Source organism: Barbus barbus (genome assembly GCF_936440315.1).
Source record: "Barbus barbus genome assembly, chromosome: 43".
Lineage (NCBI taxonomy): Eukaryota > Metazoa > Chordata > Actinopteri > Cypriniformes > Cyprinidae > Barbus > Barbus barbus.
The window spans coordinates 8,434,235-8,452,807 of record NC_136721.1 but is presented as its reverse complement, the minus strand read 5'-3'; the positions used below and the strand labels follow the sequence as shown (position 1 = coordinate 8,452,807).

Below are 18,573 nucleotides of genomic sequence, written 5' to 3'. Positions count from 1 at the left end.
AATTTTCTTCACAAGCGATTTAAATTTGACAAGACGGGTTGTGCTTTTTGTGATTTTACTGATGAATCTCTAGAACACTTATTTTTTACCTGCTCCATTTCATGCCGGTTCTGGAGTGATGTTAGAGACTGGCTGACTTAAAAAATGTCAAACATCCCTGTATTCAACATCAACCATATCCTGTTTTATGTTGATGGTTTAGATAATTCAATATCAGACATTGTGAATATTGTTTTCCTACTTGCTAAATATCATATACATTGTAGAAAGTGGAGAGACTCTCGCCCCTGCTTTGAACATTTCATTATCGAATTTAAACTATTCTACTTATAAGTAATCTCAGTGAGGGCCCCGAAACTGTCATCGGATATGCCCAAATTTCTTGATTTTTTTTTTTTTTTTTGCCTTACATGTATTGTGGATCCCCTTAATGTTTGATGTTGAATGTTATTGTATTTGGTTTTATACTATGCTGTTACCTCTATGAGTGCTTGTATTCTATTTTGTTAAAAAAAAAAAAGCATGATTCTTTGCCAAAAATTTAAAAAAAAAAGTTTATAAAGGGACTAGATTGCTTATTTTGAACAACCTTTAAATGGATCGATAGAACTGAGCATTAACATTCTATATAAAAATTGACCGTGTTATTTCAGTACATTTACATTTTAATCTTTACAAATGTCCAAGGGACATGTTTAAAGGTTTCCAGGTATGACATTTGGCTTTATGAACATTAGTAACGATACAGGAGCACGAATACCAACAACTACATCTTTTCCTAAACGAACATTTATATAAAAACATCCGCCACGTGCGTACAACATGAACAGGCGAACTGACGGAAATAAACACGTGATGCGTGATGACGTCTGAGATCTACATATGACGCTGATTGCTAGCGGCTAGCTGGCTACGTTGTTTCCCTCCATCAACACTGAGCAGGGATCGAAAGTTAGCAAGTTGATATCCTAAACGGACAACTCCGGATTCACGTCTGTTATAAATATCGAGCCTTTCGAGTGAGGAGCTCTTTGCTGGACGTTTGACTAACCAATCTATGCAGAATAAACTGTAAGTCTGATTAAATCTGCTTGTTGGATAAAGTGCGTTTCAAGTCCGATTGCTAGCAAGTTAGCATTTGTAGTGAGCCATGTGAATGTGAAAGTAGAAACTTTGCGTATGGTATTTATATATCTGTATGGTAGATTAAATAAAATCGAAAGGTTTTTGAAACATGTTACATTTTAAATCGATTGATAGCAGCTCGTTACAGCTCTACATATTTGTATTTGAAACAGAAACTTTAATGTAAGCACATGACGGCTAACTTATCTTTCATTTTTTTGGCTCCTAGCTGCGTTGGTTCGCACTTGTCCGTTCAAACTGGTTCTCTCAGGTTTAATCCGGCGCAAACCAAAATATCTAATAAAATGTATTGGTGAGCTTTAGATGTTAATCATAAAACTACACAAAAAGAAAACAAACAACACTTTCTCACAGGCCGTAAGTCAACAGGCACATGAAATTTCTGGTGCCTAACATAATAATATACTAATATACGTCAAAACTTGCATGAACAATAACAGACATCACAAGTTATTTAACGATACCTGAAACAAATCTCTTCATATGTATCTGACACACGATGTTTATGTTTGTGCTGCTTTGAAATTTCTATTCGTGTTCTCACATTTCTCTCTGCTTTACCTTTAGGTTATAACTGCTGCGCTTAGAATTCCCGTGAAAGCGCATTTGTTTCTGTATGGATATTTGAAGAAGTATGAAAATGAATTATGCAGATTGAAATGTTCTTTTTAAATACGCAGCTGTAGTATATTGATTTGTCCATTTAGACCGTGTACAAGCCGAGTTTATAAAATAAACTTTATTAATCATGCAAAGCCCGACCTATGAAATAATCTTCAGAATAATCAAATGCTTTTAAATGGAACGGTTTCCTTAAAAAAAGTATTAGTGCGTTTGCTGTTATTTTATATGGTTAAAACATGTAAAGCAGTGAAATACAATGATGATATTTTTTCTTTTTTTACATGTTTTTCCTTTAAAAAAAACTGGGAAGATGTGTGCATATTAAAGTAAACCTACATTATTTCAGTCCAGTGTATGGTCATCTTGAAATATTGCCGACAATATAAAATGTATTCTTGCATTTACAGGTGCATCTCAGAAAATTAGTATATTGTTAAAACGTTCATTTCTTTCTTGTAACATGTTTCAAAAAGTGAAACTTTCCTATTTTAGATTCATTACATGTAAAGTAAAACACTTAAAGTTTTTTAATTTTTATGATTAGAGCTTACAGCTCATGGAAGTAAAAAATCAGTATCTCAAAATATTAGAATATTTACATTTGAGTTTCAATAAATGACCATCCATACAGTATAAATTCTGGGCATCTTGTTCTTTGAAACCACAATAATGGGGAACACTGCTGACTTGGCAATGATCCAGAAGATGATCTTTGACACCCTCCAGAAAGAGGGTAAGTAACAGAGGGTCATTACTGAAAGGGGTGGCTGTTCAAGGAGAGCTGTATCAAAGCATATTAAATGCAAAGTTGACTGGAAGGAAGAAATTGGGTAGGAAAATGTGCACAAGCAACAGGGATGACCGCGAGCTTGAGAATACTGTCAAGCAAAGCCGATTCAAACACTTGGGAGAGCTTCACAAGGAGTGACCTGAAGCTGGAATCAGTGCATTAAGAATCACCACGCTCAGACATCTTCAGGAAAAGGGCTACCAAGCCACTTCTGAAACAGAAGCATCTTACCTGGGCTAAGGAGAAAAAGAACTGGACTGTTGCTCAGTGGTCCAAAGTTGTGGTCTTCTTTTTCAGATAAAAGTAAATTTTGCTTTTCATTTGGAAATCAAGGTCTGAAGACTGGAGAGGCATAGAATACAAGCTGCTTGAAGTCCAGTGTGAAGTTTCTGAAGTCAGTGATGATTTGGGTGCCGTGACATCTGCTGGTGTTGGTCCAATGTGTTTTATGAAGTCCAAAGTCAATGCAGCCGTCTACCAGGAGATTTTAGAGCACTTTATGCTTCCATCTGCTGACAAGCTTTATGGAGATGCTGATTTCCTTTTCTAGCAGGACTTTAGCACCTGACCACAGTGCCAAAACCACTTCCAAGTGGTTTGCTGACCATGATATTACTGTGCTTGATTGGCCAGCCAACATGCCTGACCTGAACTCCATATGGAATCTATTGGATATTTTCAAGAGAAAGATGAGAAACATTCAATCCAACAATCCAGATGAGCTGAAGGCTCAATAGTGCCTCAGCAGTGCCACAGGCTGATCGCTTCCACGCCACACCTCACTGATGCTGGAATTTGTGCTAAAGGAGCCCTGACCAAGTATTGAGTGCATAAATGAACATACTTTAAAGAACTTGAACTTTTCTGTTTTGCAAATCCTTTTTTTTGATTGATCTTAGGAAATATTCTAATATTTTGAGAATGATTTTTGACTTTCATTAGCTGTAAGCTCTAATCATCAAAAAAAAAAAACTTTTGAAGTGTTTTACTTTACATGTAATGAAACTAAAATCTATGAAAGTTTCACTTTTTGAAATGAGTTACAAGAAAAATAACTTTTTCACCGTATTCCAATTTTCTGAGATGCACCTGTACTTAATAAAAACATAAAAGATTTCTCAGCAGAAATGCATGTGAACCACATTTTTTAAATTATACTAAAAGTCCCTTTACTTAAAATTATGAACCATTAATCAGAGGGCAGAAAGCATGTGGAAGATTGTGTACAACTGTTTTTTTTTTTTTATTATTTACTTCCAATCATTTCCCAGCAGAAACACCAGTTAGTGATATTTATGGAAATAAACTGTTTTATTAACACAGGCCATGTTGAAATGAATTAACTATTAATAACCATTTATGTATTGAATAAATTGATTGTTCGTAAATCAGCTGTGTGTATTTCCTGTGCTAGAACTGAAAGCTTTTGTCTTTTGTGCAGACATATGCAGGCTCTATAGCAGTGCAAGATGTTCAACAAATCTTTTGGTGCTCCCTTTGGGGGAGGGACAGCAGGATTTGGAACTAGTTCAACATTTGGGCAACAAAGTAAGTTAATATGTATGCTAAGGTATTTTATATGTAAATAAATTTGAGAAGTAAGAATTAATACTGTACAGAGACAACAAATTTCGTTACCTTTGTTATCAGATACTGGATTTGGAGCAACAGGAGGCTTTGGAGCTTCAGCATTTGGGACAACAAACAACACAGGGGGACTATTCGGTACCACCCAGAACAAACCCGGTATGCTGTTTTCTGTAGCAGTAGGTGTTTTCAGAATCTCACAGCCATCTTTAAATGTTCATAGAATCTATCAGTTTTTAAAACATTGCTTTTTTATTTGCTTGTAGTTGTTCCTCATGTAAGATTTTGCGTTCATTTACTTGTGCATTTGTAACATGACAATGTGATCCAGACTGTTGGTTTTGCAGGACCAGTAGTTCTCACTGATTTGAGCACTGAAGGTTGAGAAGATTAGTTTACCCTGCATGTTAGTCTTTTGCAAAATAGAGCATGATCTTGGTGACTTCAGCTGTAACAGAACAAAAAAAAATGCTGTTGACTAAGTCATCTCAAAAGTGAGTTTGCTAATAATGAATGAATCAAATTCACTAAAGTGGTGATCCATTGAGAAGACTTGGCTTAACATTCATTTGAAGATGGTTTTGAGGAAAGATTTCATTACAAACTGATGTGCTATCGCTTAAGAGAAGTGAGTGATCTCACAAGAATGTATTCAAATACGTGTCTGTCCTCAAGGTGGGCTATTTGGCTCAAGCACCTTCAGTCAGCCTGTCACATCCTCCACCAGTAGTGGGTTTGGTTTTGGTGCCACCAGTGGCACAGCAAACAGCCTTTTTGGAAGCACCAACACTGGAGGTGGAGGATTGTTTTCCCAGCAGAATAATGCCTTTGCTGCCAACAAACCAGCTGCTTTTGGCAGTAAGTTTCCTGCGACATTCCAATGTAGCTATAAATTGTTAGATTTATTGGAGAAGTAGTGTCTTGGATTAAAAGAATAGCTCAAATATAATGGACCTAGGTAACTGTTTGAATTGCTTTGCAGCTTTCGGTACCAGCACCAGTAGCGGTGGATTATTCGGGACAACCAACACAACATCCAACCCTTTTGGAGCAACATCAGGCTCTTTGTTTGGGACATCAAATTTCACTGCTGCTCCCCCTGGCACAACAATCAAATTCAATGTTCGTTTAGAAATGATAATACTTTTTTCTTCTTCATACTGGTAATTTAGCTACCTGTTTTCATGCATGTTTTTTTTTTTTTTTACCCAAATCTTTTGTGTTTTGCTGTAGCCACCAACTGGGAGTGACACAATGGTAAAAGGAGGTGTGACAACCAGCATCAACACCAAACACCAGTGTATCACTGCCATGAAGGAATACGAGAACAAATCCTTAGAGGTTGGTTTGATTTGTCTTGTTGTGATTGTTGTTTTAGTACTTGGCAGCCTGCTGAAATAATTGTCACAAGCACTTTGTCAGGTGCTTTGATAAACTGTCTGCAGAGAACAAAATGTGTAACAAATCTGTTGTTTAAAGTTTTGAGGAAGTTTTTAAAGCCATGATGAAAATAAATGCCTTCCTTTCCTTGATTTTAGGAATTAAGGCTTGAGGATTACCAGGCAGGAAGGAAGGGTCCTTCCAACCCCATGTCAGCTGGCACGGGTGGCCTCTTTGGTGCAGCAGCCACAGCTACTCCCAGTACTGGCACTGGACTCTTTGGGTCCTCAACTCCTAACACTGGCTTCAGCTTCGGCCAGAATAAGACCTCATTTGGCACAAGTAAGTGGTTCTTCCTTAATTTTTTGTTTGCATGTTTTATTTTGTCTTGGAAAAAAATTGGGCTAAGTCTTTGCATTGCAGGCACTGGGGCCTTTGGTACAACTACAGGAAGTTTGTTTGGCCAGCCGCAGCAGCAGCAGCAGCAACAACAACAACAGCAACAGCAACAACAACAACAACAACAACAACAGCAGCAAGGTTCCAGTCTCTTCAAACCATTTGGCTCAGCTACCACCACCCAAAACAACACTTTCTCCTTTGGCAACAACAGTAGCATGGTGAGTTCAAGCAGTTGTAGTAAATGTCTGCACTGACTTACTAAATATTCTTAATTGATTTTATTAATCAGGTTAATTCTGTGTTTAATCGAATATTTTATTTTTAAGGGGCTGTTTGGCAACACTGCTGCCTCTCAGGCAGGAGGACTGTTTGGAAACACTAACACAAGTACGGCCACAGGCTTCGGCACAGGAATTTTCGGCCAAACGAATGCTGGCTTTGGGAATGTGGGAACACAGGTGACTTCTGGAGAGGCTACAGTTACCTCTGTTTTTGTACCTTTCTCTTTTCTGTATTTTACAAAAGTAAATTTTTAGGTTTTCAAATGTAAGTTAGAATTTTTTTGCATTGTTTTTCTAAATGGTTAACTTGTCCTCTTTATTTCACAGAATCTTTTTGGTAATAAGCCTGCTGGATTTGGCGCCGCCACCACTAGCACACCCTCTTTTGGAACAGGCACTGGTCTGTTTGCAAATAAGCCTGCGCTTACTCTGGGGACTAACACAAACACCTCAACCTTTGGTAAGCCTTTAACAATAAAGCTGTATAATGTTAACGCTGACTTGAATTTGCTGTAATCAAATTATTCTCAGTTTTGGTGAAGAAAGTGATAGGTGCCATTTCACCAGTGTGCACTTAGATCTGATCTAGAAATTCCGATATATTTCTTCTCATGTCAATGTTGGTGTACTTTTAAGGATTTGGTGCAACTGGTACTGGTGGGGGTCTCTTTGGGAACAAAACTGCGGCGACAGGCCTGGGAACTGGACTGGGAACTGGCTTTGGAGGAGGTATGTTTTAGGGTGCATGATTTTTTTTTTTTTGTAAGAATGAAAACATGGTTTCTAAGTATTAGTCTGTATTTTCAGCTGTAGGAACTGGCCAGACGTCATTGTTTGGGAACAACCAGAACAAGCTGGGCTCCACCCTAGGGACAATGGGCACCTTCGGGACTGGAGGCTTCAACACTGGAGCCAACACTCTGAATTTTGGTGCTCCTCAACAGCCTGTGGGTCAGTGCTGATGCTTCATAATGATTTCATTCCCATAACTGGTTGTAGTCATGTTAAACTGAGTACTTCATGCAAGGTAGGTCTCTTTAAGGTTCTGTAAAATATATAACTGGTATACTGTGTTTTGTTCACAGCTCTGACTGACCCCAATGCATCAGCTGCGCAGCAGGCCGTCCTCCAACAGCAGATCAATGCATTGGCCTACTCTCCTTTTGGAGACTCGCCCCTCTTCAGAAATCCATTGTCAGACCCAAAGAAGAAGGAAGAGGTCTGATTTTTACAGTTTAGCTTGTCCTTACACATATTGGTTATTTGAATAGATTAGTTAGTGGCTCAATAAAAGACCACTTGTTTTTCACCATTTAGCACAGTACATGCACTGCTAACATATCTTCTCCATCTTTAGCGTCTGAAGCCCACAAATCCAGCTGCCCAGAAAGCCCTGACTACCCCTACTCAGTACAAACTGACACCTCGTCCTGCCACCCGTGTTCGTCCCAAAGCTCTGTCCTCCTCGGGCTCCTCCAAATCTCAGCTCTTTGATGGACTTGATGATGATGATGAACCCTCTCTTAACAATGGAGCCTTCATGCCTAGGTAAGAACCTGACTTCATAACTCCAGCTACTCTTATTGAACATGTAGCTCAAGATGTAGTGCACTAACTAAAGTGTTCCTGTCTGCATGTTCTTTTAGGAAGAGCATAAAAAAGCTTGTTTTGAAGAATTTGAATAATAGCAGTCTGTATAACAGCTCTGTGAACAGAGAGGCTGATGACTTGGCCTCCCCTTCAGAATACCCACAAAACGGGCTCCGGTAAGTTCACACTAGTTCTCAAGCATTACAGTTAGTAAAGATGCAACCATATATTTCAATGTTTTCCTGTCACACATCAGTCTGAGTATGGATGAAGGAGAGACCAGAGACATAACTGTGGAGAGAAGTGGGGAGGATGATCTGGAGGTCTCCAAGTTCTACACCAACCCGATCACCAAACCAATTCCACACGCCCAGCTGAGCCCCTTGCTACAGGACACAATCTCTGAGTTCAACATGCGGAGAACTGCTAGTCATCGCAATGGCCTGGAGGCCAGCAGCGAGGACATCTCTCTAGCAGAGGATTCCATTCAGGAGGAGAGAGATGAGGAGCTGGAGGCTCAGAAACCACCTCACCCAGCTGGTATGCTTGTCTCGGTTGACAGTCTTCAAAACATACACTGTGCTTGATAGACTACAAATCTTATTCTGAGCTATTTCTGTTCTCTCTCAGGTATAGTTCTAAGCCGTGTGGGCTACTACACCATCCCATCAATGGAAGAGCTGGGAAGTATGTTGAATGAGAACGGGGAGTGTATTGTGGAGAACTTCACTGTCGGCAGGAAAGGTAAAAGTGTTGCAGGAAGCACCACCGTGCACCAAGAACAAATGCTAATCTACACTAGCAGGGTTTCCGCAGGGTCTTAAAAAGTCTTACATTTAGTTGTATCAAATTTAAGGCCTTAAAAAGTCTTATTGTACAAGAAAGTCGTAATTATGATTTCAAGAGGTCTTAAATTTGGAGACGGAAAGACCAGAATTGCGATATGGCTGAATGTGACGATTAAACTTCAAAAGGCTATGATTTCATTAAATGAACATGAGCGCTGCAAGTTCAAATTCAGTGCTGTGCTGCTTTGTGTTCTATCTTTACCGGGAAAACCATTATTTTTGTCAAACGCGACCCCTGCTGGCAAAGAATGAATCAGTTACCATAGGTTAAACAAGTGTGCTTACGAGTTTCACTGCACGATTCAGTCTATTAAAATACATTTAGAATGATCACATAATTTAAGATATGGGGCAGAAAATGTATAGCCTATATTTATATAATTTCATATAGTTAATATCACCCGAAGAGTGCCTTTTTTTTTTTTTTTTTTTTTTTTTTTTTTTTTAAATCAGCATGGTTACAAATGTGATATTGATTATTGATCTGTTGCATAAAATCAATAAGTTAATATAAAGAGACTTATGTTTTAGACACCATATATCCTGCTTTTGCTCTATTTCTCCAACAAAAAATCATTCTAAATAGCCACAGAGTTTTGTGTTTTGTGTCTCTGAACAACATGAATGGGTTTCGTTACTGAATGAATCAAACTTTTAAATGATTCAGTTCAATCGCATTGACTCACTTATTAACTCTGACTTAGTCACCTGCCGGCCGTTTTAATATCACATTAAAGTAGCTTCATTTTTTAAAAATAATTTCAAACATCAGTTTTCAGTGTTTCAGGTTTCAAATATCAAAACATCATTTGTGCATTTGTAACTGCAGGTTAGCATTCTATGTCCCTCTGAGCTGCATTAAACAGTGTGTAAATGCATCTAAATGCCATTTCATATGCATTGCAAAGATGCATTTTTTGATACTGATTTCATTTGCTTGGTAATAGCCCAAGTGCAAGAATTTGACTCAAAAGATGATGCACACTTTTAGAAAAAATGGTTTAAAGGTAAAAATCCCCATAAAACTTCTTGGAAAAGACTCATTTCTATCACTGCTGTGAACTGACCACACAGAATATGAAGAATATAAAAAAAAATTCAGGAGTCAGCTGTCCACGGTAATCTATAAGATACTAGCACAAAAACACACTCAGCAAAATATCATCTAATTATCGTTATCGATAAAATCCCAGAAAATATCAAGATATCATTTTTTGCCAATTTCGCACACCCCTAATTAATGTTATTTAATTTACATAATTTATTGATGATAATTGTTCAAATCAATATTATTAATACTTTTGACTTATCCATTTTCTTAAAAATGGTTTAAAGGCTGAAATGTAAATTATCATTTTATAAAACTTTTTGTTTTTGTGAAAACTTGTATCTGAATTGTAAATTATGCTTTTTACAGTCATTTTACAGTTTAATATGGTACTATAGACATTGCCCTACCCCGTTCATATGGTATTAATTTTATTTGTGCAGGTCTTAAAGTCTTAAATTTGAGTTTAAAAATCCTGCAGAAACCCTGACTAGTCAACATTTGAAGTGGATCAAAACCTTTCATCAAAAAATGCGTTCTTGTCTTGAGACAACTTTAGTCAATATTTGAAGTGGATCAAAAAGTTCCACTGTTAGTAGCACATGAGTGGAGCATGACAGCAGTGTTTTGTTTTTTTGCAGGCTATGGATCAGTTTTCTTCTCTGGTGAGGTGAATCTTACCAACATGAACCTGGATGAGATTGTGCACTTCAGGCGTAAGGAGATAATTGTGTACCCTGATGACAAAGACAAGCCCCCAGTTGGAGAGGGACTAAACGGGTAATGTACATGGATTGCTTTTGCCTCTTCCTCAACCACTTTGGTCGCTCTTTAAAACTGAGTTTCTCTTTGTTGTTCCAATGTATTTTGTTTCTTGTAACACTCAGACGTGCTGAGGTGACTCTAGATGGTGTATGGCCCAATGACAAGACAACATTCTCTCAGATTAAGAGTCCTGAGAGGCTGACTGAGATGAACTACGAGGGCCGGCTTGAGGCAGCCTCTCGTAAACAGGGCGCCCGCTTCTTGGAATACCGACCTGAAACTGGCTCCTGGGTATTTGAGGTATGAGCGTCTACTCCACATTCTATTTACAATCCACATTTTATTTTCTGACTGATCTTGAATTGCATAGTTAGCTGTTGTCATGTATAAATATAGAAAACGTAACCAAAATCTCCTCTACAGGTGGCCCACTTCTCAAAGTACGGACTCCAGGAATCTGATGAAGAAGAGGAAGTGCCCCCGGCAAAACTTGACTTGAAGAAGCTGAAGACGGGTGTTCCACCTGGGATCCCACAGCTTCCACTGACCCAGCAGCAGATGGCGCCACAGGCTCAGGTAGACTGAGGAACACACTGGGTCTGACACACATTGGTCTCCAGGGCCACTCAAGTTCACTTATACCTGCTGTGCACCCAGCAGTCCAGATCAACACTAGCAGTGGGGAGAGGGCAAATAGATTTAGGGGTTCAAATGGCTTTCATTTGTGATGCCAAGAGATCGGAAATTATTGAAATGCTGTGCACACGTTTTAAATATTAAGGGTTTACAGAGAAAGTTCATATAACAAAGGGAGTTGCCTTTTATTTAATTTATAGTTTGTACAGCTGACTGTTCTTCTTTGCAGTTGAGATTAGTAGGTGCTAATTTTATTTTCAGTGGAATATTCATTGTTACAGCATTTTCTTTAATGAAAATGTTGCTTTGTTTAGACAGAATGATAATACAGCGGTAATTCTGAATGTGTTTTGAGTGGAATAAGATGCAGCCGAGCATTATGCTTGGGTTCTTTTATCTTTGCCAAAATATGAAGTATATTTGTATGTCATTATATTTGTGAAACACAAGCAAAGTTTGTTTGACCATTTGTATTTTAGATTTACTTTTAATGGGTGATTTAAATGACATTACATGCAGTAATTAAAAGTCTGTCTGATATTTTACAAATATAAGCTTGTGGGGTTTCAGATTTATTTAGTTGGAAGTATAGCAGTGAGAAATGTATGAGTGGCAGTGTGTGAATTTGTTTTGATTTTGTGTTTTATTGACTAATAAAGGTACAATAAAGAAAACATTTGTGTCAGGACGTTTCATGGCTACACAATGCTTTCATAGCAATGTTATGAATAGGCAGCAACTACAACCTTGATGTCTATGAAGTTAATTTGGTAAAAATGGATTTCTGTTTGAACGCTTGCTTTCTGTCAGTTTTAAGTTTCCTGAAGTGGTCTGATAGGGATGATAAATCCGTTTTAACTGTACTCTGCACTTGGATCAAGAGTGATGACTTGACTTGATCTCTTTGTATCCATGTGTGTAGAGTACAGCAGTTCTTGAGCTGCTCAGCCGTGTGTCGGAGTTGGACAGTGACATGGCTGACATTACTCAAGAACACCCGGCAGACAGTGTTTTGGGTGAGGAGGATGTTGAGAGAACTTGGGAGGGGAAGCTGAGATCTGAGACTCCTGCTGAGCACGAGCCAGTGTCTGCATCGACTCAGATTGCTTCCTCAATGGGCATCAACCCTCATACCTTACAGGTAGAGTGTGTGTAATTAAGTCATAAATTAGAAACAAGTCATATTCTGTTGTTTTAATTAATGTTGATTTGTTTTCTATACAGATTATGAAGGCCTCTCTCTTTGCAGAGGATGATGAATGCGACTTGTTTCAAGAGCATGGTTCTTCAAAGCTCATACAGGATGTGACTTCCCCCAAAATTTTGCTACCTGGAGCTGGTCGGCAATCAAGTATGCCAGCCTAATGTATATGTAATGCAATTAAGTAAATTGTGGGAAGTACACTTCTTGAAACATGTCTGATATTTTGTGGCTTTTCTATCACAGTTGGAGCCCTTTTACAAACTAAGTTCACCTCAGGAGGAGGACTTTTTTCCCAGTTTCCAGAGGCCCCTTTTAGTGGAATGCCTTCAAAGCTTAGCAAGTCAATCACATCAGAATCTCCATGGCCATCGTTGGGTCCTTCCTTCCTCTTGCCGGCCCCTCCTCCAGAACCTACTCTTCGAACTGTTGGGGCCCGCAGGGTAGGGGGGCCAGTACCTCTGGAGAGCTCCATAACTCTAGGTAAAGGCCGTCTGCTGATGGACGCTGCATTGTTCAGAGGGCGATCTTTCAGAGTGGGCTGGGGTCCCAACTGTACACTGGTGCACTGTGGAGATCAACTTAGTGTCACAGAGGCAATGAAGGAGCAGTCAGCAGAGATCATGGGATTTGGCTTCTTACCCAAACCTATCAAAAGCAGACCGTAAGTTTAGCTTCTCCATAGTTTATCAGTGCAAACAAAGCACAACTATAGTGCTGCAGAATTTTTCTCTAATTTTTCCTATTGTTGCATTATACTAGGATCACTGAAAGTCCATTTAAAGTGCGTATGGAGCAGGTGGTCGGCCTGGAGTCCAAACAGTCAGCAGAGAGCCTTGCTCTGTATCACAGACCACTGGAGATCGGTCTAAAGCACAGCACAATCAACACAGAGGACTACTGTCCCTTCATCCAGCCAGTAAAAGGAGTGGATGCTCTGCATGGTTATGCAAAGTGGATTGTGGAAGTCAACAAAGATATAGGAGGAGGGGATGGTATGCAGTGCTTTCTTGTTTTCTTCTTCCTTTCTCAGGAGGTTTTATAAATCTGTAATCATTTACTCGCTCAAGTTGTTCCATGTTGTTTTTGTTGTTGTTGTTTTGAAGATTATAGTTAACCAAGCAGTTATTGGACCCCATTGACTTCAGTAGTATGGAAAAAATATTATGGAAGTCAATAGAGACCATAACTTTTTTTCTTATATTTAGCAAGTGACAGTAAAGTAATTTACAGTGCTACAGAACAGTTCAATTTCTTATACTTTTTAACTTTCTATTCACTTTTTAAATCTTACCAACCTTAAACCTTTAGACAGTTGTGTTTGTGTATCAATAAAATTCTTAATGGATGTTAAATAATAAAAAAAGAATAAAAAAATGAATATGCACATTATATATTAAATCAGTTTTGTTTTCCACATTAGCTTGTCTGGCCCATTGGCGCCAAGTTTGGACCTTGTGTGCTGCTCTTTGGGGTCGTATGGGTGAGCGGGATGTGGAGACCGAGCAATACTCAGACTACCAGCAGCAGCTTGAGAGGCGAAGGAGCTTTTCTCACTGGCTCTCTGAGTGTGCGGCTGAGTGCATTGAGGAGGAGGTGGGCCGAGCCCTTCAACGCAGCCATGCTGAGGCCATATTCAGTTATCTTACCGGCCACTGCATAAGCAAGGCCTGCAAATTGTCCCAGAAGAGTGGTGTGTGCATTTTTTGTTCTTGAATGCTTAATGACAAGCTGCATGCTGTACAATAACTTTAATGTTTCTAATAAAGATGATGTTTGTGTGTAGGGGACCATCGTCTTGCTCTGTTGCTGTCTCAGGCTGTTGGCTCTCAGTTTTGTAGAGATCTATTGGCTCTGCAGCTCAGTGACTGGAACAGCATGCAGAGCGACTCCTTCATAGAGGAGGAGAGGCTGCGAATATTTGCTTTGCTTGCAGGAAAACCAGTAAATATTCCATTTAAATCTACATGCATGTTTTTGGTGTTTACTATTTATGATTTGTAATTGTCTATTTTTTGGTGATTTAAAGGTGTGGCAGTCAACAGACAGTTGTATAAATGTGTGCTCCGAGCTTGATTGGAAGCGGTGTGTTGCTGTCCATCTGTGGTACATGCTGCCTCCCACTGCATCTGTAGCTGATGCACTCGCCAAATATGAATCTGCGTTTCAGGTACCTCACATCACACTGTAGTTTTTTGTTGTTGGTGTTTTTGAAAAACTATATTAGTTTCTTTTACAAAATTATAAAAGGCGGGCAAGAATTTTTAAATTTAAGATTAAGTGATTTTGTATGAATTAACTTACTCACCAAGGTTACATTTATTTGATCAAAATGCTGTAACTGAAATATTACAATAAAAAGCAGTTTTTTATTGTAATGTAATTATGAAATGTAATGCAAGCTGTTATTTTCAGAAGCCTTTACTCGAGGCTTCAGTCTTTATAATCCTTCAGAAATCATTCTAATATGCTGATTTGAAGCTAAAGAATTTTTTTTTTGTTATAAAAAAACAGCATTTATTTGAAATGGTAAAGACGTTTGTTACAAAAAGTCACTTTTGATCAATTTAATGCATTCTTGCTGAAAAGGATTTTTTTTTTTTTTCATCAAAAACGTACTGACCCTAAACTTAAGTGTTAAGGCTGTTTTACACGGAGCGCGATGCGAATCGCTGACGAACGGTGCTTTCACACGGAGCACGAAATGATTGATCACCTTCTGTTAATCATGCCTGCACGCTTAAGTTAGGTGGTGCCGACCAAGAATGTATTTTTCCTCAGATATGTATCTCATATATCGATTTAACATTGTCTGCTGCTCAACAGCATAAAATTAATTAAGATAAATAAAGTTTGGTTCCACACCAGGGGGGAATCGGCACACAGAATGAAAAAAAAATCCTTGCTTTTTCGTGCCGCAAATGATCGCGTGACTAGCACTTTAGGGATCTATTCTTTCAATTCAAAAGCGTCATTGCATTGAATTTTCATGTTCAGTATAAAAAAGCCTTTAAACAAAAGTCACTGACATAAGAGCTTTTAACATTAATGTCGATGCAGTAAGAAAGTGTATTTGAAGAATTGGAATTGGTTCTAATAGAATGATGTACCATGGCAACTAGCAACAGCAAATCCGTCTTTCTGCACCACCTTGTTGAGAGATTCTTTATCAGCTGTGTAATTTATATATTTAAAAATTCTGTATTAACTGTATTTGTGTGTGTTTCAGGGTTCAGAGGAAGTGAAAAGGTATGCTTGCCCTCCTTTACCTCCTTACGTAGATGAACTCGAGTTGTTAGGTTTGGATGAAGAGATGGATGAGACTGAATCCAAAAAGCCACTCTATGACATCTGCTTCCACCTGCTGAAACTTTACAGTGACAGGTTTGTACTAGTGTCCTCTTTCTTTCTTGATTTTTAATTAATGATGCGGTCTACAGCTGTGTATTTGTGCAGGCTGATTTTATCATATTTTCCTCTCTTTAGGCACTATAGCCTACAACAGCTACTTGATCCCAGTACAGTAACTGCTGATCATCTGGACTACCGGCTGAGCTGGCACCTGTGGAACGTATTGCAGGCTCTTAACTACAACCACCTGTCAACCTCATGCCAGAGCTTGCTGCATGCCAGCTATGCTGCCCAGCTGGAGAGTGCGGGATTATGGGAGATGGCAATCTTCGTGCTGCTGCACATACCTGACTCTGGGTAACTGTCTGCTCTGTTCAGAGTACTCATTTAGTCCTTGATAGGTTTGATAGGATCAGGATGAGTTGAGTGACTGTACGTGAAATGATTTCCATTTTTTTTGTAACTGCTTGCAGGCATAGAGAGAGTGCAGTGAGAGAGATGCTCAACTTGCATTGCTCCCTTGAGGAGACGGAAGAGTCGATGGAGAAAGAGCAGTTTCTCACAGAAAAGTTGCTGATCCCCATCCAGTGGATCCATCAGGCCAAGGCCATCCGTGCTTGTAGAGAGGGAGACAAACGTAGTGAGGCTTTGCACCTTTACAAGGCCGGCCATTGGAATCCCTGCCATCGGGTTGTCATCCAGCACCTGGCCTCAGGTTTGAATAAACCAAAAGCTCAAACATTCAAACATTAGACTTTTATGAAACAAAAGTAACTACTTGCCAATTGTTAAACTCAAACAGCACTATGTTTTAGAGTTTGTGTTCCCCAACTTAAAATTATACTGTGTACTTTTTTGGTAGATTCTGTCAAAGGAAATATTTAAATCTGTATTTTCTGACTGAACAAACTTTTTTTAGTAGCTGATGAATTATGTATGAAACTATAAATGTACTAATTCCATCATTCTGTCTTTTTTCCTCAGACTGCATCATTAACGATAATCATAAGTACCTTCTGGAATTCCTAGAGGGGTTAGCAGTGCCAGAGCGCAGTGTTAAGATTCAGGACTGGGACACGTCTGGACGAGTCTACCTTGATTACATCCATGTCATTCAGACACTGCATGACATCCAACAGGTATTCTTGCTGCTCAGGATATTATGTTGTTCAACTAGAACAAAAGTTTCAGAAACTACTAATGTGATTATCTTCTACTTTTATCTCTAGACCGAAAGCCCAGGTTATGAGCTGGAGCGACTGCATACAGAGGTGACCTCTCTCTGCAGTAGAATAGAGCACCTCCCCTGCTCCAAAGCTAAAGACCGACTTGCACAATCAGGTCTGAAAATCATTTGCTGTGTTTTGTGGGAACTTTATACTGCAATGTTGCAAAGTTAATTTCAACCGATTTCCTTGTTTATGGAACTGGCTAGATATTATATTCCTCAGTGCCTCAAGTTTGAAACCTCATTTGATTAACATTAACCCTGCATTTCTCTTGCCTTATAGAGATGGCCAAACGTGTGGCTAACATCCTTCGGGTGGTCTTGAGTCTCCAGCAAGGTGGTGAAGGCACCCCAGATCCCAGACACATCCCTCTTTGCCAGCTTGCGCCACACATCGGACGTCTACCCATGCCGGAGGACTATGCTTTAGAGGAACTCCGCAGCCTTACTCAGTCGTACCTGCAAGAGTATGTTATCAGTCACTGAATATCAAGAGAAAAGTTTCTCGATCAGATCTGCAGAAATAACATGAGTCTTGATTGGGTTAACCTTCAGCACTCCAATTATATGGCTGTTTCAGGCCGTGGTTGAACTTTCGATGCATATTTAGGCACAATACATGTGAATAAAGCGTTCCCTTGTGTGTTTGTGTAGGAGCTTTTTCCCCCTTTCAAATCCTGTATTGTAGTTATAGAAATGAATGTGAGTGTCTTGAATAGTTAAAGTATCTCTTTGAATACACCTGTTGATTTCCTCTTCTCGAGATACTCTGAGGGAAAATGCCAGATTTGAGAACTTTTACATTTGTCTATTAATTTAAAAAGTTACATTGTGATCTATCATCCGGTCCATTCAAAGATAAAAATATAATATTGCGTTGTGTTTAGAGCCTACAGTGTACTCTGGCCACCAAACAATACATAGACTTAAAAATGTCATTTTCTTTGGACTGTTCTTTTTCAGTCACTGTGTTTTTAAATCTTAGTGTAACGGTGTGTATATCTTTGTAAGTACAGTATTTTTAATGTTCCCATGGACTGCCTTAGTCTAAGTTTGCGAGCGTGCTTCTGTGGGTGTAAATGATAAAGGTTGCTCAACCTGGCTTGTAATAAGGTTTGGTCTTTTTCGAGGAGGTTAAGCATTTGTTATTTAAAATGAATCTCTCTTGACTCCAAAATATACGGTAACATTTAAAAATGTAAAAGTGTGGCATATCTATTTTTGTAGGGTTTTCGACATGTTAATTTGAAAGACCTTGTTGTTAAAGGTTTGCCTAATGTAAAACGAAATAAATTCAATTCTATTGATCAAAGAAGTTGATAGAAATATATTTTGAGGTTTCTAAAGTGACTGGTGATTCGCTGATCTTTAATCAAAGTCAGCCTGACATCTCTTCTGACTAGGATAGGGGTTTGCTGATGCAGTTACATTACAGCATTATGTGAACCCTTCATCCTCTCAGGTGTTGTTTTTTTTTTTTTTTTTTGTGCTATAAATGCTTCAGCCACTAGTTATGTGCTTGTCTTCTGTTATGTTTATTTTCTAAAAACATTGTAAACATTAAACAGATTATGGTTCAGGTAATTAAGATTCTTTGAGTGGGTGTTTGTGGCTGTCAGATTATTGCTCTGCATGAATGTGCTTAATTCTTTTATAAAACTATGAATAAAATAATTTTCATTTAATCCAAATCTGT

General features: G+C 38.7%; 1 protein-coding gene across 1 annotated transcript; it reads left to right on the top strand.

Annotated features, from left to right (window-relative positions):
* The first annotated feature begins 873 nt into the window (after positions 1-873).
* On the top strand, positions 874-18,566 carry LOC306862739 (nuclear pore complex protein Nup98-Nup96-like). The gene is made up of 33 exons (XM_079405687.1): positions 874-1,071; positions 4,002-4,108; positions 4,211-4,306; positions 4,823-5,005; positions 5,130-5,269; positions 5,381-5,488; positions 5,686-5,869; positions 5,951-6,147; positions 6,256-6,387; positions 6,538-6,670; positions 6,847-6,939; positions 7,018-7,161; positions 7,296-7,429; positions 7,568-7,758; positions 7,857-7,976; positions 8,057-8,340; positions 8,431-8,544; positions 10,338-10,476; positions 10,584-10,761; positions 10,885-11,037; positions 12,020-12,238; positions 12,322-12,448; positions 12,545-12,962; positions 13,061-13,293; positions 13,722-13,991; positions 14,085-14,242; positions 14,328-14,468; positions 15,528-15,682; positions 15,785-16,006; positions 16,123-16,364; positions 16,634-16,788; positions 16,879-16,990; positions 17,161-18,566. The coding sequence occupies exons 2-33, from the start codon at positions 4,030-4,032 to the stop codon at positions 17,361-17,363; spliced, it is 5,457 nt and encodes a 1,818-aa protein (XP_079261813.1). The 5' UTR covers positions 874-1,071; positions 4,002-4,029; the 3' UTR covers positions 17,364-18,566.
* The last annotated feature ends 7 nt before the right edge of the window (positions 18,567-18,573 follow it).